General features: G+C 60.5%; 1 protein-coding gene across 5 annotated transcripts; it reads right to left on the bottom strand.

Moving 5' to 3' along the window:
* Nucleotides 1-5,752: 5,752 nt before the first annotated feature.
* Nucleotides 5,753-18,185, bottom strand: RAB36 (RAB36, member RAS oncogene family). Of its 5 annotated transcripts, none has more exons than XM_059676000.1 (11): nucleotides 17,980-18,055; nucleotides 17,249-17,331; nucleotides 14,186-14,277; nucleotides 12,515-12,580; nucleotides 11,761-11,862; nucleotides 11,363-11,427; nucleotides 10,195-10,250; nucleotides 9,416-9,493; nucleotides 9,040-9,110; nucleotides 7,710-7,829; nucleotides 5,753-7,312 (listed from the first exon to the last, which is right to left on the bottom strand). In XM_059676000.1, the coding sequence occupies exons 1-11, from the start codon at nucleotides 18,047-18,049 to the stop codon at nucleotides 7,165-7,167; spliced, it is 951 nt and encodes a 316-aa protein (XP_059531983.1). In that variant the 5' UTR covers nucleotides 18,050-18,055; the 3' UTR covers nucleotides 5,753-7,164. The 5 variants fall into 5 exon arrangements, with proteins under 5 accessions (XP_059531983.1, XP_059531981.1, XP_059531980.1 ...); XM_059675998.1 differs by having other exon boundaries at nucleotides 5,759-7,312; nucleotides 9,020-9,110; nucleotides 17,980-18,052; XM_059675997.1 differs by lacking the exon at nucleotides 5,753-7,312 and having other exon boundaries at nucleotides 7,319-7,829; nucleotides 9,020-9,110; nucleotides 9,416-9,497; nucleotides 10,127-10,250; nucleotides 17,980-18,185.
* Between the last annotated feature and the right edge of the window lie 1,803 nt (nucleotides 18,186-19,988).

The following is a 19,988-nucleotide window of genomic DNA, read 5'->3' as shown; positions in this document are numbered from 1 at the left end:
GAGAGGAAGGGAGAGGGGTAGAGAGATAGAAACCGATGAGAGAGGAACATCAATTGTCTGCCTCCACTGGGGATTGAGCCCGCAACCCCGGGCATGTGCCCAGATCAGGAATCGAACCGACGACCTCCTGGCTCCTGGGCCCCCGCTCAACCGCTGAGCCACCCCCGCCGGGCTGTGAGGGGTTCTCTTGCCTTCCCCCCAGTTCCAGGGCCACCCAGGTGAGATACCCTGATGTCTAATACGGAGCCCAGGGCCAGGGCCCTGCTGCCTGACCAGGGTTGGGGTCACCCCCACACAGGCTCTGTGGCCCGGGCAGTCGCCTCCCCTTCTCTGAGCCGGCTTGGTCCTCCTACGTAAGGTGCGGGGAGCACCGTCTGTCAGCACTCAGAGGGGCCCCTCCCAAAACACACCTGGGCAAAGGGCCTGTGGTGCCCCTTCCCTCCCTTGTTAAGAGGCTGCCCCCAGAGAGGCCCGGGGGAACCCTTGGGGCTGACTTCCAGTCGCGGCTCACTGCTGCCCTCTGCAGGCCTCTCTCCGTCCTGCCTGCAGGGCCGAGCAAGGCGAGGCTGACATCTCAGCGGTGCTCACATCCTCTGCGACCTATTCTTTAAAATGGGTATAATTGGAACGGACTCGGGGGGAGGGGGCGGGGGAGACTGGATGAAAGTGAAGGGATTCGCCAAAAAATCATATACAGGGTGTCCCCAAAACCTGTACACTCACTTTAACAGCTGGTAACTCACTGAGTTTTCACTTCGGGTTTAACTGATGTGAAAGAATGGGTGAAGCCAGCCTAAGCTTTGAACAAAGAAAATTTATCCACTAGACTTTTTATGGGGATACGTACAAGATAAGTTTTACAGTACAAAACCGGCAACTGTTGACGAATCGAAGGCGCACAAATACCGAATAAAATGATTATTTTAAAATATATATATATCTTATTGATTTCAGAGAGGAAGGGAGAAGGAGAGAGATAGAAACATCAATGATGAGAGAGAATCTTGGATCGGCTGCCTCCTGCACGCCCCACACAGGGGATCGAGCCTGCAAACCAGGCATGTGCCCTGACCGTGTTCAGAGGTTGATGCTCAACCACTGAGCCATGCAAGCCTGGCACTTTAAACCTGTATGGTTTTGCAAACCAAAGTCATCCCCCCAAAATTCAATTAATTAAAATAAAATGGGTAGAAGAAGTCCTGCCCTCACAGGGGGTGGCTCATGATCAACAGTAGCTGCCTTCCCCGCTGCCGGCATGCTCAGGGCACCCAGCGAGCGGGCCAGGCCGGCTCAGGCCCCGGGCCCTGGCGGTCAGCAGAGAGAATCCCCCAGCCACAGTTGTTTGTCCCTTGCCGATGGGCCCCTCCGTTTCCAGGGGGAATCGTGGGATCACCAGGGACATTATAATGACCACCTGGGAAACGAGAGGATACCTGGGGGGCGGGGGTACTTCATCCGTCACTGAGGTCGTCCTTTCTCTGGTTTGCAGGCCCCAGCTCAGCCCCACCTTCCGTGTGGTAGACACAAGCGGACTTCGCTCCCAAACCCTGCAGATGTGCAGCTTGGGTTTGTGGGCTCTTCCCTTGCCAAGTGGCTTGTTGTTGAGCACAAGGTCACAGCGAGATAGTGGCTATCTCCGCGCGGGAGGGGACGGCTTCTTCTGACCCCAAGGACACTCCTCCCATCCTCAGCCCTTTTTCTGAAAGCGCTCCTGCCTGGCTCTGGTCCTTTCCCGCAGGGTTTCCTTATCACCCATCCCCTCCGGGGAGGGAGGGAAGGGCAGGGAGGGAGGAAGGAGGAGGAAAGTGGGGCCCTGTCTGCCTGCTGTCTGTCCCCAGCTAGATCTAAACTCCGGAGGACAGAGACCTGTCTCTCTTGTTACCCGTGCTCAGCCCACAGTAGGTGCTTAGTCAGTGCTGGTGAATGAGGAAGCTGACGTGTGTGGCCCCAGGGAGCACACAGCCTGGGGAGAGAGGTGTGTGTGTGTGTGTGTGTGTGTGTGTGTGTGTGTGTGTGTGTGGAATTGATAAGGCAGGCAGAGCCAGGCGGTGGCAGAGGGTGTGTGTCATGTGGGGGCCCAGGGGGAGGCAGAGTCTGAGGGAGGTTTGCCAGGTCCTAGGACGAGGAACAGAAAGGCAAAGACAGGAAGACTAAGAAGTTCTAGGTGTGTTTAAGGAGCATCTAGGTTAAAATTTCAGGTACCCGTTAAAAGTGCGGATACTGGTTAAAAGTGCGGATTAGCTATTAACCAGTTAAAAATGCGGATTTTGTAATAAAAAAAAACACAATACTTTCAAGAGAAACATCAAAAGTGCTTTATTCAAAGTCATGTCCATCGCTGGCTACACATTTCCCCATCTTTCAAGTGATTTGTGGAGACCGTCCCAATAGAACTTTTCTTGTTTTGAGGCCGACCATTCAGAGACCCAGTTTCCCACGTCTTCATACGTGTTGAAGTGCCGCTCAGAACGTGCATGTGCCATCGATCAGAACAGGTGGTCATCGGAAGGAGGAAGGGCTGGTGCATACGGCAGGTGGGCTAATACTTCCCAGGCAAGATCTTTTCACGTGTCTTTCGCTGTTTTTGAAGTGTGTGATGGTGCGTCATCACGAAGCAAAATTACTTTGCCGTGTCTTCTGGCCCATTGTGGCCGTTTCACGATCAAAGCATGGTTCAAATTGATTATTTGTTGTCTGTAGCAATTAGTATTAACGGTTTCACCTGGTGTTAGCAGCTCATAATGTTGTACTGTACCCCGCGAATCACAGAAGGATGCCTCAAGAAGTCGAATTAAAGAGTCATATTTATTGCAATCCGGGACTTTGAGGGGCCATTCCCCAAATCTCATAGTGATAAGATGGCCGCAACACCAGATTTCTATAGGCAAAGATCACAAAGGTATTGATTACATCCCAGGGTTTGGAATGAGGAACCTGGTTTGCAAAAAAGCGGTTTACAGAAGCAGAAGCAGCATGTTATCTAAATTAGTTTTTGGGTCTCCAGAACACTGAGTCAACAGGGACACGTTAACTGGAGCCCTCTGACCTTGGGATAACTGTGCTGTCCTTCCCAGGTAAAGGAAAACATGCTTTCTAAGACCAGTATGACCATAACCAATGGGATAGTCACAGTACAATCAATAGGGTATTCAATCGAATGGGGTGATTTATATAATTCAGAAAATCAAAATAACTTTCCTATTGTTAAACAAAGCAAATAAGTACAGGAGCCCAACAGCAGGGTTAAAGTTAAACTATAGTTTCTACCTGAGATGATTGCTACCACACTTCAATAACACTCCACACCTTCCCGATCCCACCAAGCGCAGAGCACTGCCTTCTTTCCGAGCGATTTGGCCTTGCAGTCGATGTTGATGGTTGACTTGGGTCAACCCGTGATTTTGTGCGTTTGGGATTCTCAACATAAACCCACTTCTCATCGCCAGTCACAGTTCGATGCCAAAAAGACTCTTTTCGTGCCGTTGAAGCACCATTTTACTGATGACTTTTCGGTTTTCCATTTGTCTTTCGTCCAGTTGATGTGGCACCCATTTTCCTTCTTTTAAAATCCTTCCCATTGCTTGTAAACGATCGGAAATGGTTTGCTGAGCAACGTTTCATCTTTCTGCGAGTGGTTTTTGAGTTGGACACGCATCTCCACCCAATAATGCTTGTCATTGTCGGTCTTCCATCTTTTTCGGTTGACCTGGACGTTCTTGGTCTTTCACATCGAAATCCTCACTTTTAAAGCGTTTCAACCAGCGATCACAGGTATCTTGAGACGGAGCATGTTCCCCATAAGCTTCCCGAAGTATACGATCACTTTCAGCGGCACTTTTCTTCAAAATAATGATTTAAAACTTCCCGCAAATGCTCTTTTTTTTGGGGGGGCGGGCACGAAATTTGACATTTTTAAGCGTAAAAGTATCTATGATGTTAACACCTTCAGAAAATTTGACATAGGAAGTTCTGAAGCTTGTTGTCCATACAACAAAATAGCACACAACTCCATCGATTGAAAGACACCCGGATTAGTAACCGGTACACCTGCTAGCACCACCTGGTCTTCAGGGCTCATAGCCATCCAGCTCTCACCAGCTGCCCAGCCTGGGCTGGGACCCCACCGACGTGCCTGCCACCCTCACCACCACCCTCTGGGCAAGAGGCAGGGGAAGGTGCTGGGACCGGAGCCCAGCGGCCCGACACCCTGGATGCCGCTCCTGCCATGTGTCAGGCGGGGTCCTCGGCCCTGGCTTCTCAGGATGGCAGGGCTTCCCCGGGGAGCTGAGGCTTGTCCTTGCTCCTCCCGGGCCTGTCTGTACCCCCATCCCCACCCGCTTTGGGGGTCAGAGGCCAGAGCAGGACTCCCTCCCGGGAGGAGGTCCACAGGACCCCCATCTGTCATCTGTCAGCCACCATCCATCACCCGCCGGCCCCTGGGAGCTGCAGGCAAGATCTGAAAACGGGGCGATCGATACAGCTGTTCTCAGTCGCTGTGCTGGACGGACCCGGCGGGCCACCTCCTCCAGGCTCCCCGCCTCCTGCCCGGGCTGGGGAGCAGGTCTCCCCGGGGCTTCCTGGGCCCAGGGCTCCGTGTGAGGGACGGCGTGGACCTTTCCTTCCAGGCCCCCTCGGCTGCAACTGGCCCGCCTCCTGCAGAATCAATTATTGATGAGGCCCTTGCAGTCGGGTGTCCCAGGGGAGTGTTCTGGCCGCCTCCCCGCCTTCATGGGGGGCGGGGGCAGGGACAGGATGAGCTTGTTCTCAGGCCTTGACTTCCAGGGGTCAGAGGCCAGAGCACCCTCAGGCGGGGGGAGGGCGCTCACCTGGGGGGGAGGAGCCATGGGCAGCTTTGCTTCCCCGAGGACTGAGGGGGAGGCCAGCTGATCCAAGGGCCGCGCACCAGACTGACAGCTCCCAGAGCCGCCTGGGGCGCAGGCTCGGACAGGTGGCCGGTGGCCCTGGTGCTGGGAGGCCTCCGGGTGGGGCCGGAGTCTGGGACGCGCTGCTCTGCCTGGAAGGAGGCGGCGTGACAGGCGCAGTTCCAGTCCGCCGATCAGCCTCCCTCCCGGGAGGGCCGCCATATGGGAAGTGACATCGGGGCGGAGCAGATGGCAGGGTAGCCCTGGAGCTGCGGGAGGGGGTCTTGTCTCAGGGCAACGGCCAAAGCCTTGGGCTCCCTGGGTGGCGGGGTGCCCAGTCCTCCCTGCCCCCCATCTCCAGGAGCCCTTCTCCGACAGAAGAGGGGGCCCCTCTCTGGGCTGGGCCCTGCCCCACCTTCTCCGGTCCCTGCCTGGGCCTCCCTCTGCCGCCCCCACAGCGGCGGGGCCTTGTCCTCTCCCGGCCTCTCCCGGGGCCACTGATTCTTACGCGTGTGAAGGAGTGAACATGCGGGTGTAACTGATCTTCTCTGCGTCCCAGCTCTTGGGTGTCGCTGCTTAGGACACCTGGGTCCCTCTGGACAGCGAGGTCTGTCTGGGAGGGGGACGGACCGGGGCCTCTGCTCCCTCCAGGCGCGGGCAGGGCTGGGGGGAGGGGCCGCAGGGACCTGGTTAAGGGGCGCAGGGCGGCGTGGACAGGGCCCGCAGGGCATCACGGACGCGAGCTGCCAGGCGGTGTGTGCGGACTGGGGTCGTTCCGGCTAAACAGGAGCCGGCGGCCGCCAGGCTGTGCTCAGCAGGAACCGCCTGGAAGGCCCTCCCCGCTGTGCATGGCGCTTCCCTCCCAGGGGCGCCGCCCACTGGCGGACTCTGCTCTGCATGCAAAGCTCTGACTCATTTTTGGTTTGTTTTTTACAGAAAGCACGCATTCCCTTTAAGAGTGATGTTTACAAAGCAGGATTTTATATCGTCATAAAAAAGAGAAAGCTATAAATGTGGCAAAGGGGAAATAAACAGAAAAAGATGCCCGTGTTCTTCCCCCAGCGACGTTGGGCAGTCGCCGCCCTGAGCACCTGTAGTGGGCGGGCCCTGCCGGGGTGCTGGGCGGCACCCCTGGGGCTGTGGGTGGGGCTGTGGGTAGGGCTGTGGGTGGGTGGGGGCGTTAGTAGTCCTCCTGGAGGAGCAACCCCAGGGCATGGAGAGGGCGTGGACTGGGCAGGAGCTGGGGCTGGGGCTGGGCCTACCCGGCTGGGTGTGCGGAGGGCTGGGTGTGCAGGAGGGCTGGGTGTGCAGAGGGCTGGGTGTGCAGGAGGGCTGGGTGTGCAGGAGGGCTGGGTGTGCGGAGGGCTGGGTGTGCAGGAGGGCTGGGTGTGCGGAGGGCTGGGTGTGCAGGAGGGCTGGGTGTGCGGAGGGCTGGGTGTGCAGGAGGGCTGGGTGTGCAGAGGGCTGGGTGTGCGGAGGGCTGGGTGTGCAGAGGGCTGGGTGTGCAGGAGGGCTGGGGGGACGGCATGCTGACTCTGGGGGACCTCCGGGTCCTCCGAAGACACCCGGACGCCATCGCAAAGGCCCTGAGAGGCGAGTGCCCAGCGTTTCCTCATTCCCAGGCCTTCCCCGTGCCGGCTGGAGGGGGACAGGGGCAGCAGGGGCAGCCGTGGGCACTGCTGAGCCAGGGCAGAGCGGGCAGTGCCGTGCTCAAGGGACGCAGCAGCGAGTCACCTCGGGGGCAGCTGGACAGTCTTTTCCCCTCAGCCCAGCTGGGGAGACTGGTTGCCAGGGGCCAGAGGGGTAGGAGCGGCCTGTTCGGCTGGCCTTGCCCACTGACCAGAGGCAGGACCCGGGGATCCAGGAGGAGCCAGAGAGGCCTTCTCACCCGTCCTCCTCCAGAGAGGAGGGTCCCACGAGGCAGGCAAGGTCCTTGGGGACCCCGCTCGGCTCTGGCAGAGGAACTGGGCGGGGGACCCAGAGTGCGAGTCCTGCTGTGAAGGGAAGTCCCAGGCGGGGTGGCAGGTGGTCCTAGGGTGCCGACTCGGCCAGGCCCTGCCCACCAGGAGAGGCTGAGGGCACGTGCAGATGCTGACGGGTGCTGAGGGCCACGGCACACGTGTCCTGTGCCTGCAGTGTGAGGTTTCCCAAGGCCGGGCAGACGGGTGAGTCTGTGGGTGAGCCTGGCCTTCCAGGTGGCACCACGGCGCCCCCCAGTCGGGCAGTGCGGGCCCCGGGCAGCTAGTGCGGGCTTTCCTGCTAGAGAAGCGGGAGTGGCGCCTGCACAGATACATCGCTGAGTTCAGACTCCACGTGCCCCCTCCGCAGTTTCAGATGGCGCTGCCCACGCGTGTCGGGAGTGGAGGCCTCGGACACAGACCCCAGCTAACAGCAGCCCAGGCCAGAGGGCCTCTCGCTCCCCTGGGTCTCGGAGGGGCTTCCCTCCATCCCTGGAAGGAAAGGAGTCTCTTGGCATCAACCAGGCACCTGCAGGGACATGGGACACGCCCCCCACCCGATGCCCTCTGGTGCCTACTGGTCAGAGGTCACAGGCCTCCAGGCCTCTCATTCAAGGCTGGGCACGGGGACACATTTCGGGTGATGGGCAAAGGTAGGTGCTAGGAGAGCCACAGCCAGGACACACCGTGGAGCCTGGGTGCCCAGCCTGCCCATGGGGAGACTGCCCAGCGGACAGGGGAGCAGCGAGGGGGTCTGAGCTGGCAGGCAGGGTCTGGGAGGCTGCGGGCCTGGGGTCAGAGTGACGGAGGAAGGTGGGAGGGGGGTGGGAGGATGCTGGAGGTGGATGTGAGGCCACAGCCTGCCTCCGCCCCCGCGGCCTGTACGCACGGATGAGGTCTCCGTCGCCGACCAGGAGCCGGCAGCCGCTCCTCCTCTCCAGGGCCTGCAGCACCGACTGCTCGAACGCCAGGGCGGCCACGCGGCTGAAGAAAGCCGACACGTTCTCCCCTGCGAGCCCAGGACACAGCTGTGACCGCGCGCCTCGGGGTGGGGCTGGGACAGGGCGGTGCCCGGGACTGGCCTCCTGCCCCGCCGCTGCCTCAGATCTCTGCCCCTGGGCTCCCACAACCTATTCATCCCGCGGGGAGGGCCCTGCTCTCCTGGAACCTGGGAGCACCTGGCCAGGGCCAGCTAGGAGGATTGGCACGTGCGGCCAGCCCCGCGCAGAGCCTCTGAGTCCTCCTCCAGGTGGAGGCTGCCCATCCGGGCACAGGACGGGGTTCCAGGGCCCTCACACTACCCTGTGCAGCCAACAGCCTGCACGACGAAACAGGGGCATTCTGCTTGGCACCCAGAGCCCTCGGTGAACCTGCCGCCATCTGGTGAGAGAGGGGGTCCTCCCAGGGCACGGGGGTGCCATCAGGCAGGAGCAGAGGGCACCAGGCCTGGGCGCTGCCTCCCCCATCCCTGGCCCGTGTCTGCAAGGACCACCGTGTATAATTCCTGCCCCCAGACCCTCTCTGCGCCAGGTGCTCACTACATGGCATTGTCGAGTTTTTCTCGGGGAACACGTGGGGCTTTTGCAATTTCAAACATGCTTTTCCATTAAAAATAAAATGAGATGAACAGCATCACCTGCTTCCCAGACAAAGACACTGAGGCTCAGAGACACTGGGCATCTTGCTGGGGCCACGGCGAGCAGTGCCCGTGGAGGAAGGCGGCTCAGGGCCCAGGGCCGGATCCGGGGGATCTGGCTGAGGGCTGGAGGCCGTGAGCGAGGGTCGTATCTCCCATGATGACACCCAGGGGATGGATGGGAGCCCCCAGTTGCTGATTGCCCCTCTGTGTGCCAGGCGGTGCCCCCCACCCCCGGGCACCCACAGGTGCGGGCAGGGCCCTGCAGTGGTTACAGTGAGGGCTGGGTTCCAATCCTAGACCTGGCACGGCCGCCCCGGGACCCTGGAAGCCACTGCCCAGGGACAGAACTGACCCGCCCAGAGGGTCGGGGTCGCTATTCCCACGGCCATTGGGCAGGGTCCAGTCTCCCTAGAGATGAGGGGCTGTTCAGGCAACGGGAGGCCCTGCCCGGCCATCCGCACAGCCGCTGTGACGCGGCACTCGATGGGCCGCAGAAGGCGATGCGTGAGCCTCCCGCAGCCGGCCCCAAGCCCACCACGTGCAGCCCCGAGCCCACTCACCTGTCTTCGCCGACACCGACCAGTACTCGGCCTGCAGCTCGTTGGCCAGGTGCACGGCCTCCCCCTCCGCCTGCTCACACGCCGCCCTGGACTGGGGAAGCGGCCCTTCTAGGAGGCGCCGGGAGGTGGCTGCCGCCTCCCACTGGGCCTCCTTCCCCGCCTCACCCTGGGCAGGCGTGAGACCCCAGCAGCCCCAGGCAAGTCTGAGTGCCAGCCGTGCCCCCTGAGAGGAGCACCCCTAACTTTCAGGTCCCAGGCCTGTGCCTGCGGATCCTCACCGAACCACGCCAGGCCGCCCTCCATCCCGGGCTGGGGCTGGAAGCGGATCCATTTCCCTGGGCACCCCCTCCCCCAACATCCCCCCCACCCCCCCACCTCCCCCTCCACCCTGCTCACCAGAAGGTCCTTCTTGGTCCCCACGAGGAAGATGAAGCAGGAGCCCGGCTCGTTCTCCCTCAGCGCGTCCTCCAGCCACTGCCTGGGACGCACAGGGCGGGGGGACCGGCTGAGAGACAGTTCTGCCCCCCCAGAGAGGCCAGAGGGGGTGCAGACCCGGCCGCCCAGGCGCTGGGAGGGTGCCTGGACCGAGCTAGCTGAGAAGGGCTGGGCCGAGTCCGGAAAGGCCTTGGCTGGACCACAGGGCGGGGGGTGGGGGGGTGGGGGGGGCCCAGGAGCACCGGTCAGGGGTGGTGGAGACCCAGTCTTGGCCGTGGCTCTGCCCTGGCTGTGTCAGCTGGGGTGATCCTGCACTGTCCTGAGCTGGGTTTGGAGATGCGAGATGTGAGCACCCACACGTGGGAGGGGAAGGGGGCCGGGTCCATGAGCCGGGGATTCCGGCAGAAGCAGGAAGGCCTCCGGGAGCCGGTCGTGTGGGCAGCTCCGGACCAGTCCCTGTCCCAGACAGAGGTGCCAGGCATGTCCCTCCGACGGGACTGGCCACGGAGCTTGCAGGCCCAGGGACATGACCCTGCCAGGCCCTTCGTCCCGCACGAAGGCTTCCAGATGGCAACAGCCGAGCGTGGGAGCAGGCACAGGCCCCCGAGCACGTCAGCGTTGGTGCAAATCTCGAGGGAGAACAGGGGCCTGACCAGAGCTGCTCCCTCGCACCTGCCACTGGGGCCCAGCTCAGGGGCGCCGACTGGGGAGCCCTTCCAGGTGGGTTTCTGAGCCCAGACTCGCCTGGTGTGTTCCAGGGTCTGCACATCCGTGAGGTCAAAGGCCGTGATGATCACTGCGCATGTGGGCGAAAGCCAAGAGCTGGTCAGCGACAGGGGAGGCGACAGGGCGTGACAAGGGGTGCCCTTCAGTCGGCTCCCTGCTCCCCAGGAACTGCCGGGGTGGCCCCCAGGCACTCAGCTCTGGCCCCCACATGGAGGCCAGGAAGGAGTCACCCCGTGTCTGCCCCTGGTGACCCACCCTCTGACGCCCTCTCCGACCCACCCCCAGTGGTGCAGCCACAGCGGGGATCGCGTGAGGCCCGATGCACTTGGGGCTCCTGAGCTCAACCTCCCCTCCGCCGTGCAGCTAAGGGAGCTGGCGGGCGAGGGCCTTCGCTGCTGAGGCCGCGTCCCCACCTGGGAGAGACAATAGTGCCTCCAACTGCGGGGATGCCGGGAGGCTTAAGCCAGAGCAGCGATTTTAAAGCTCTCGGTTCAGGGCCTGATGCAGGCAGACTCCGGACTAGTGGCAGCTACTAGGAGCAATTACCACCCTGCCCGGTTCGGCTCAGTGGATAGAGCGTTGGCCCGAGGACTGAAGGGTCCCGAGTTCGGTTCCGGTCAAGGGCATGTACCTCGGTTGCAGGCTCAATCCCCGGCCCTGGTCATGGCCATGTGGGAGGCAGCCAATCAATGTTTCTCTCTCTCTCTCTCTCTCTCTCTCTCTCTCTCTCTCTCTCTCTCTCTTCTCTCATCTCTCTAAAAATCACATCCTCGGGTGAGGATTAACAACAACAAATAACAGGCAGTTTGTGAGTTTAAACCACCAGCTTTGGGGAAATAACTGATGGGGAGCAGGGAGGGCAGGACATGGAGATGCAGCCCCCCCCCCCACACACACCCCCGGTCAGCTCAGCTCTGCTCTCTGGGGGCTCTGGACACATGTCTCCCTGGAGCCTCTTTCTGAGCTGACACTGGGGCTGAGCCTCCCAGGGAGCACCCATGCCCACCGGGTCCCACAGGCTGTGCCGGCCGAGGCCCACCCAGGCCCCGAGACTGGCCAGGGGCTCTCAGTGCTTCCTGGGGACGGATCTAGGGCCTGCACGGAGGGCCTGCTGAGCCTGGTGGGGAGCCCTCGGGTGCGTGATGTTGAGGGCCCCGCCGTGGCCATGACCCGGCTGCTCACCCTGGGCGCCCCGGTAGTAGGCAGATGCGATGCACTTGAACTTCTCTTGCCCTGCTGTGTCCCAGCTGTGCGGGGGCAGAGAGAGGGGGAAACAGAGGCGGCAGGTTAAGTCACTGCAGCGGTCAGAGCTCAGCAGTTTGGGCCCCGTTTTCCAGATGGGAACAGGGGCTCAGAGACCGGAAGTGACCTGCCAGAGGCCTCATGGGTGGCCTGGCGAGTGGGGTCACAGGTGGCCATGTGTGGGGGGGTGCGGGGTGCTGGGTCCTGCTTGTTCCCACGGGTCCTGGCTGAGTGCCCCTGAGAAAGAGCACAGCGAGGGCGTCCTCAAACCGCGCCCCCACTCTCCCCCATCCCTGCCCAGGCCACCCAGGAAACGGCGGCACTCGACAGGGACTCACATCTGGAGGCTGTAGGGCATCCCAGCAATCTCAAAGCGCTCGATTTCGAAGTCCACCCCGATGGTGGCCTTGTAGTCGTGGTCAAAAACGTTCTTGCAAAACCTGTGGGAGCAGGGAAGTCAGCAGAGAGGCTGCGGGGAAGCTTCGTGACAGCGAGAGTCTGGGCATCGAGAAGCCCGCCCGCTGGGAGTCACTAAGGAGGTGACAGTCCCGAGACAGGCCACGGAGGTACAGCCAACAGGAATTATGGGGGGGCCCGGCGGAGTGGCTCACTGGTTGAGCGTCGACCTATGAACCAAGAGGTCACGGTTCGATCCTGGTGAGGGCACATGCCCGGCTGGCAGGCTCCATCCCCAGTAGGGGGAGTGCAGGAGGCAGCTGATCCATGTGCTCTCACATCAATGTTTCTCTCTCCCTCTCCCTTCTTCTCTGGAATCAATAAAGTTATATTTAATAAAGAATTATGTGGGGGGAGAAAGGCTGCAGCAAACACTGCAAGTCAGGGGCAGAGAAAGGGAAACTGGCATGCTTCCGCAGCGAGGGCGGTAAGGGCGAGCCCACGGCGCCGGGGGACCATGCGACCGATGCCAGGGCCCTGGGATGCCCCACTCTCCGCTGAACCCCCCTCCCCGGCTTTCCCGCACCCCTCCCCGGGCGTGCTCCGGGCAGTCACATGCCTGGACTGTGACGGTGCCCTCTGGGCTCCCAGGCAAAGCCCTGGCAGCCTGGCGCTGGGGCGTGGCGACGCGCCTACCTGTGGATGAGGCTGGTCTTGCCCACGTGGAGGTCACCGACGACAACGGCCTTGGAGAGGCTGAGGCTGCGGAGAACCGGCGGGGGCGGCTGCTCTCAGGCTCCGTCACAAGAGCAACTCCCCACACGGCTCTCCTTCCCACTCCCACCTGTGAGCCGCCCACAATCCTGGATGGGGCTTTATTTTCTTCATCCTCACCCGAGGATATTTTCCCATTGATTTTAGGGAGAGTGGAAGGGAGAGGGAAAAACATTGATGTGAGAGAAACACAGCAATTGGGTGCCTCCTGCACGCCCCCTGACCAGGGCTGGAGCCAGGGAGGAGCCAGGAATTGAACCCGGGACCCTTGGGTCCACAGGCTGATGCTCTATCCACTGAGCCACACCGGCTAGGGCGCTGGTGGGGGTGGGACACTTGCTGAGTCGCTCTGGGTGTCTGTGCCCAGCTCTGGAGAAGCAGGAGGGTCTGCGTCTGTTCTGGGGACCCTGCTGTCCCTGGGGCTGTCCTCCTGGCCCGCTGGGCCTGAGCCCTTGACGTGAGAACTGGAATTGGGTCACGAGAGGCTGAGGAAGCAGAAGGAGGAGCCCTGGGTGGGGCTGCGTGCAAGCTGGGGGCACAGCCAGGAACCTGGGGCGCACACACAGCATGGGGGCAGGGACAGAACCCTGGCACCTCCTACCCACCCACCCCTGGGGCTACACGCCCGAGGGGCTCCCTCCTGCTCCTGGCAAGCAGTCACTCCCTGAGCGGTCACACCTGCTCCTTTGGGGGTGTCTGCTAGGGCCAGCCAAGGGGACAGGGGCAGGTCCTAGACAGATCTCGGGTCTGCATGCCTGGAGGTACACTGACTGAGGGTCTCGGCTCCCCGCTGCCGCGCCCCCCCCCCCCCGACTCAGCTCTGCCCCGGTGCCACCTGGTCCAAGTCCCTGATGCCACCCTACCTCCGTGGCAGCATCTCTCACCCCCTGGAGACCCCATTCAGCACACAGCACCCTCGGCACTCCCCTGCAGCTCCAGGGACCTGCTGAGCCCGGGCCCCAGCCTGTCACTAGTCCCCAGTCCTGCCTGCAGCCCCAGAGTCCTCAAACCAGTCTGGGAGGGTTGACCCCTGAGACAGAGGGGTGCAGACAGCAGGTGGGCACTCCGTCCCACCCCCCACCATCCCCTGAAACGCCATGAGCACCAAGTCTGTGCTGACGGTCCAGCTCCTGGAGGGCTTGGCCTGCGCAGTGCGGCCACCAGAGGGCGGAACAGGCCTCCCAGGGCAGCTGCATGCCCACCTGGCCGCAAAGCCATCCCTCAGCCCCTCGCTGACCCCCGCTGAAGGAACCAGGTGTGTCTCATCACTGAAGTTTCTCCCTCCCTCTCCCCCTTCCTTGCTGAAATCAAAAATATACTTAAAAAAATAAAAAGAGGAGGAAAACCAATACAAACGGAAGACAGATGCCGAGACCTCAGGCTAAGAAATCACATGCGTGACTTGTTGGGAAATGGTCACGTGGCAGCCGTGTGCCCAATGAAGCAGCGAAAACTCCCGTCAGGTTCAGGCCCATCCTGGGCTGCACGGGGCAGTGTGGGTGTGTCACGTATGCATTCGCATGTCCACGCACGCTCTCATTCCTCCCTGCCGGCCCCCCACACCCCACGCCCTGGGCGCTGAGGGGTGCTCACCCGACGGTGCCCGTGTTCCTGCGCTGGCAGGCGGCGTTGACCTGCCCGTGGAAGTGCTCCTTGAGCTGCAGGCAGGCGGCAGGCGTGTACCACTGCAAGGAGACAGGCAGACAGACAGACAGACAGACAAATGGGCACCTAGCTCCGCGAAGCTGCGGCTCCATCACCCAGCAGGGCAGCGAGGTGGTGACCTGCCACCGGCTGGCAGCCCCTCGCTCTCCCCGGTCCCTCGGTCAGGCCCGTCCCCTCTCCTGTCAGCAGCCTCAAGACTCCAGGTGTTAGGAGTCCTGAGGAGCCGCAGCAGGGGCGGAGCCAGACCAGAGAGCGCAGGTGGGGACTGGAGAGCTGGGTCCCACCCGGGGTGGCTGTGCCTTCACTGTGGGCACGTGTCAGGCCTCCATCCCCTCTGTCCTCTTGGGGTGAGAGGAAGGCTGGCCTGTAAGGGCCCTGTTAGCTCCAAGGTCCTCCCACAGCTCCTACGGAACTCCAGGCCATTTTGCTTCTAACGTTTGCACATGTGTGCATGGAAATGCGCTGGAAGGCACTTCAGGCCTCCCACAATAGCGGAAGGCAGAACCGGGGGTGGTTTAAGAGTACGGCCTCAGGGTCAAGACCTGCGTCCATGCTTAGCTGCTGTGTGACCCTGGGCGGTTACCTAACGTCTCTGAATTTAAAAAAAAAAAGTTTTTAATTGATTTCAGAGAGGAAGGGAGAGGGGGAGAGAGAGAAGCATCAATGGTGAGAGAGAATCACTGATCGGCTGCCTCCTGCACGCCTCCCAGTGGGGATCGAGCCCGCAACCCCGGGCATGTGCCCTGACCGGGAATCCAACTGTGACCTCCTGGTTCACAGGTCGACGCTCAACTCCTGAACTTTAGTTTCCTCACCTGCGAACCTCAGAGGCTTGGGGGCAGAGAAGGCGATAATGTCTGTAAGGCGCAGAGCCAGCCTGGCACACACCGAGTGCTCAACAAGTGTTCGCGGCTGTTATGATGCCATGACTCGTGCTGAATGTGCCTTTGTTTTAAAATTAGAAAAAACACTTCGATGACCATTATGTTTTATTCTCTAATGGGCCGTGGCTAAGCAGAGAGTGTGGCGAGGACATGGAGGGAATGGCATCGTGGGAGACTGCCGCTGTGCTCTGCCACGACGCGGCCGTGGTGGCCCGGGCCACGGGCTCTGTCCCTCAGGGGCTCTGTCCCTGTGGCAGGGGCGTGGCCACATGCCCTCCCCAGGTGTCTCTTCTGAGCTCCCAGGCACTGGAATGGGCTCTGCTCTGGCCCAGGTGCCCTCGCTGCTCCAGGCGTGAAGGTGGAAGGAACTTTGCAAAAAGGCGAGTTAGGAAACCTCACTGAGCCCGTTTCCTCCTCTGTAAAGGGCGACACGCCCAACAGCACCTCTTCATCTGGTGGCCGGAGGATTAACTGGGTGACGCTGGGGCGCAGCGCAGCCCCGCAGCCCACATTCAGGCGGGACAGCGGCTGCTTTTCCCGCCGACTTGCATCCAGCCTCAAAGTGGGGCCCCGGCCTGGGCACGGTGGTCACGAGAGGAATCCCGTGACTTGGATGGACTGGAGCAGCGTTTAATAAGGAAGGCTGGACAGGAAGTGCGAGCCAATTTTAGAGACAGGAAAACCGAGGCCCCCAGAGCAAAGGGAAGGACTTGCCCCATCTGACCACAGAGTGGTCCGGTCTGACATGGCGTGCTGCGGGTGGGGTGCAGGGCGAACTTGGCCCGCTGTGCCCTGTGACCCCTGGTGTCCACCGACAGCCGGGGAGAATCCGACCTTCTGTGGAAACAGGGCAGATGCCCCCCAGGGTAGGGGGAAGTCGGAGCTCTGCAGTCAGCCACACGGGCATGAATGCGCAGTTCTGAAAATACGTTAGTCCTTTTTTTTTTTTTTTAAATATATTTTATTGATTTTTTACAGAGAGGAAGGGAGAGAGATAGAGAGTCAGAAACATCGATGAGAGAGAAACATCGATCAGCTGCCTCCTGCACATCTCCTACTGGGGATGTGCCCGCAACCCAGGTACATGCCCTTGACCGGAATCGAACCCAGGACTCCTCAGTCCGCAGGCCGACGCTCTATCCACTGAGCCAAACCGGTTTTGGCAAATACGTTAGATCTTAATGTAGATGGAAGAGAGCTTAGTTTCTGGCAGCAACTGAAGGCAGAATGGTAAGAGGGGAGAACCCTGGATTTGGTGTCAGGAAACTGGAGTGCTGTTTTGATCATCATAATGATGCCCTAGTGGATAGAGCATTGGCCTGCGGACCAAAGGGTCCCGGGTTCGATTCCGGTCAAGGGCATGTACCTTGGTTGCAGGCTCCTCCCTCTGGTCGGGGCACGTGCAGGAGGCAACCAATCGATGGTTTTCTCTCACACTGAAGTTTCTCTCTGTCTTTCTCTCCTCCACTCTCCCTAAAAGAATCAATGAAAAATATCCTTGGGTGAGGATAGCAAAAAAAAAAAAAAAAAAAAGATAATCGTCATGATAATTATGAGAACAATGACCACCTCTCAGGCGGGGAGCTCCCGTTGGCTATGAGCCAGGCACCCGACACGGGAGGACTGACCCTGTGGAACAGTGGCTCCGAGCGGTTGAGTAACTTGCTCACAGTCACACAGCTTTAGGATTTAGAATTGATTTAGGATTGACAGATTTAGGATTCACACCCAAGACTGTCTGATTGCAAAGTCCGTGCCCTTAACTTTCAGGCCACACTGGCTCCTGGCCCACCCTGGCCAAGCCAGCGCCATGTCTCCCAGCGTCTCAAGAAGTCTGTCAGCAAGGAACTGACCTCCCGGGTTCACCTGCCTTGTTTTTGGTGATGAGTGCAGGTGGGGAAAGCTACCATTTTAAACCGGTATCTGCACTTTTAACCGGTATTCAATGAGCTCTTAATCGGTTAAAAGTGCGCATACCGGTTAAAAGTGCGGATACCGGTTAAAAGCGCGGATTAGTTATTGACTGGTTAAAAGTGATATTTGTGGACACGTCTGGGGAGCGCAGTGCTCACTGCTCACGTCAAGGTCTGGCCTCAGGACTCCCTACCTTAGGGAAGCTGGCGATGATGCGGTCCCGGCTCACAGGGGGCCCCAGAGGCGGCAGGGAGGCCCTCATCCTTCCGGAGAGTTCTGGGGACCCAAGCGGGGGAAAGGGTTAGGGAGCTGTGCCAACGCCTGGGGACTCACCCGCAAGTTCACGCCTAACTTTCCAGGGGCTTTAAAAGCAGGTCCAAGCCTCCTCCTGCCCCTGCCAGGCGTCTGGCCCGGCGTCACCTCTTTCAGTCTGCAGGCAGGAGGGGGGGCGGGGAGTCCCGAAGACCTGGGCCTCCCTCCTGCTGCGGGGTGTGGGTGTCCAACCCGGAGTGGCCCCTCTCTGAGCGTGTGACTGGTTGTGAGTGGGGCACACACATCGCAGGCCTCGCAGGCAGGCTCTTGGGTTTCAGCCCACAGGCCTGTCACCCCACCCGGGACCGCGCCCCCGGCGCCTAGTCAGCCCGACCGCGCCTTCCTCTGCCCGCTTCCCCGCTAGGGTGGCCTTGACCCAGGCCTGTTGTCCTCGCTCTGACCCAGCGCCCCTCCAGGCCCAGCACGGGGCGTTCAGGGTCGGGGGTTCAGGAAATGCTGAGGCCTCAGGGCCTCAGGCCGCGCTCAGATTCTGGGGGTGGGAGGTGGGCGGGGGACGCGGCGTCCTTCCGACCGGGGCCTCCGCGACGCGCCCTCCCGGAGGTGGGAGGTGGGAGGCGGGCCAAGGGGAGGACAGAGGCGCGGCGGACTCACTGGCAGCAGCAGCGGAAGATTCGGGTTCAGCGCAGCCTGGTCCGGCTCGGTTCGCTGCGGAAATCACCATGGCAACGATGACCACGCGCGACCCGAGAGCATCTGACCAATCCTGGACGTCGGGGGCTGGGTCTGGGCGGGGCTCGGAGCGGAAGCAATCCCACTGCGGCGTGCCCGAGCCGTCACCATAGCAACCAGAGCCTGGAGGGAGTCGTGGGCACTTGACTAGGCTGTTGCCTGCCCCCCCCTCCCGCCCCCGCCAGGGAGCGCTTGCGATCACCATGGAAACGAGGGCGGGGTTGGATATGGGGCTGTGGGCGGGGTCATCGCGGTCTGGGTGGAGCCTGGATCCAAAGATGGGAGCCTGGGCGGGGCTGATGGTGGAGAGACCTCTCTGACAGTCACTGTAGCCGGGAGGGGTAGGAGCTCAAACGGGTAGGGGTTATGATGTGACGTGTGTAAGTGTTTATTTTTGTAATGTATTGAATATGATTTTTCATAGGTCGATGCTCAACCACTGAGCCACGCCAGCTGAGCCGAAGGGCACTTTTTTTTTTTTTAAAGACTGTATACACAGACTCTGAGAGGCCCCGGGTTCCCAGCTTTGAGAATCTATTTTATCCAGCTTCCCATTTCACAGACAAGGAAACTAAGGCTCACACAAGTTAAAAGTGTTGCCACGTGAGTTAGAACTAGAATCAGAACCCAGGTTTCCTGACTCCCAGCCTTGTGCTGTCTGCCCCACACGCCTCAAAAAGCTCAGGGTCAGAGAGACCCTCCCTGACTTTGTCCTTTGAAGAATAGCAGCAGTAGGGGGCAGGTTTCCACATCACCATATGGCATCCTTGGCCCGCAGGTCTAAGTCAATTACCTGCATTTCAAAGCTAAGTGTGTTGGAGGCTGATGCTTGGTGCCTTTGTTAGCGAGTCTCACGGCGACAGGCCCAGGCCTACGGGTGAACTCATGTGAGTTGGTCTACCATCTCCTGTGCTCAGTTTGCTCAGCTATCAAAGGGACTCGACTATCTATGAAAGTGCTCTGTAGATTAGTATAAAGCTGGACTCAAGTCCATGACTCAGTTATTCATTCTACACGTACCGAAAGCCTCCTGGTGATTAATGAAGCTACGGGATCATTTACTGGTACTAACATAGAGTTGGGGAGACGACAGGCTTCATGGAGGTGGCGTCTGTCCACCGAGCTGTGCCCCGAAGGACACAGAGGTGGTCCCTGTTCCTGGCAGCCCAGGCTGCATGGAGGAGGTGGCCATTTGGAGGACTCATATCCGGCCTGGCACCCAGGGTCTTGAGCGGCAGGCTGGATGTTTGGACTCTGTCCTGAGGCCACTGGGGAGCCATGGAGGGTTGTATGCAGGTGACGGCTGGGTCTGGCTTGCTTTCAAGCACAATTGCCCCAGTCAGCAGGGCATTGGGTCCACTGCGAGGGCCGATCTGTGTCATTCCCGGGCCATCAGCCTGCAGAGCAAGGAGCATGGGCCAGGGCTCGGCAGTCCTGGGCTCTGGCCTGCGTGGTTTTGGCAAGCTACTAAGAAGGCCTCTGAGGGGCCTGCCTATAACCTGGATCATGTTAGCAGCTCATGGGGTTACTTTGAGGACTAAAGTCATGCGAAGTGTCCCGCGCAGAGAAAGGCGTTCACACTCATTTCCCTTCCCCTCGGTGCTATGAACAAAGCAGAGCCGTCTTTGTTCCCCGCGGTAACCCCGTAAAGTATCATTGTTCCCTCTTTACAGTCGGCCCCAGACCGAGGCTGCTCGCGCCGCCTGCGCCTGCGCGGTGGGCGCCTAGTGTGCGGAGCGCAGCGCTGAGGACGCCGCTGGGGTCGCCTGGCAACCTGGTCGCCTAGCAACGGGCGACCGCTTACGCTGAAGCAGGTGAGCCTGCGGCACCAGACAGGGGCCCAAGACAGGGGGGACAGGGGACCCTCAGACCCATCCAGTCTGGCTCACACGGGTCCCGCGTCCGCTCGCATCCGCGGCGGGACTCCCGCA

Source organism: Myotis daubentonii, chromosome 19 (assembly GCF_963259705.1).
Source record: "Myotis daubentonii chromosome 19, mMyoDau2.1, whole genome shotgun sequence".
NCBI classification, from domain to species: Eukaryota; Metazoa; Chordata; class Mammalia; order Chiroptera; family Vespertilionidae; genus Myotis; species Myotis daubentonii.
This window is presented reverse-complemented; position numbering and strand designations above follow the sequence as displayed.

Bases quoted from the DNA above. Each gene is read 5' to 3' on its own strand.
- RAB36 (XM_059675997.1), bottom strand. From the start codon at position 18,049: ATGGTGATTTCCGCAGCGAACCGAGCCGGACCAGGCTGCGCTGAACCC. The intron at 12,581-14,185 runs GTGAGCACCCCT...GGTTCTCCGCAG, and splicing joins AGGAACACGGGCACCGTCGG to CCTCAGCCTCTCCAAGGCCG. The intron at 11,428-11,760 runs GTGAGTCCCTGT...GCCCCCGCACAG, and splicing joins ATGCCCTACAGCCTCCAGAT to CTGGGACACAGCAGGGCAAG.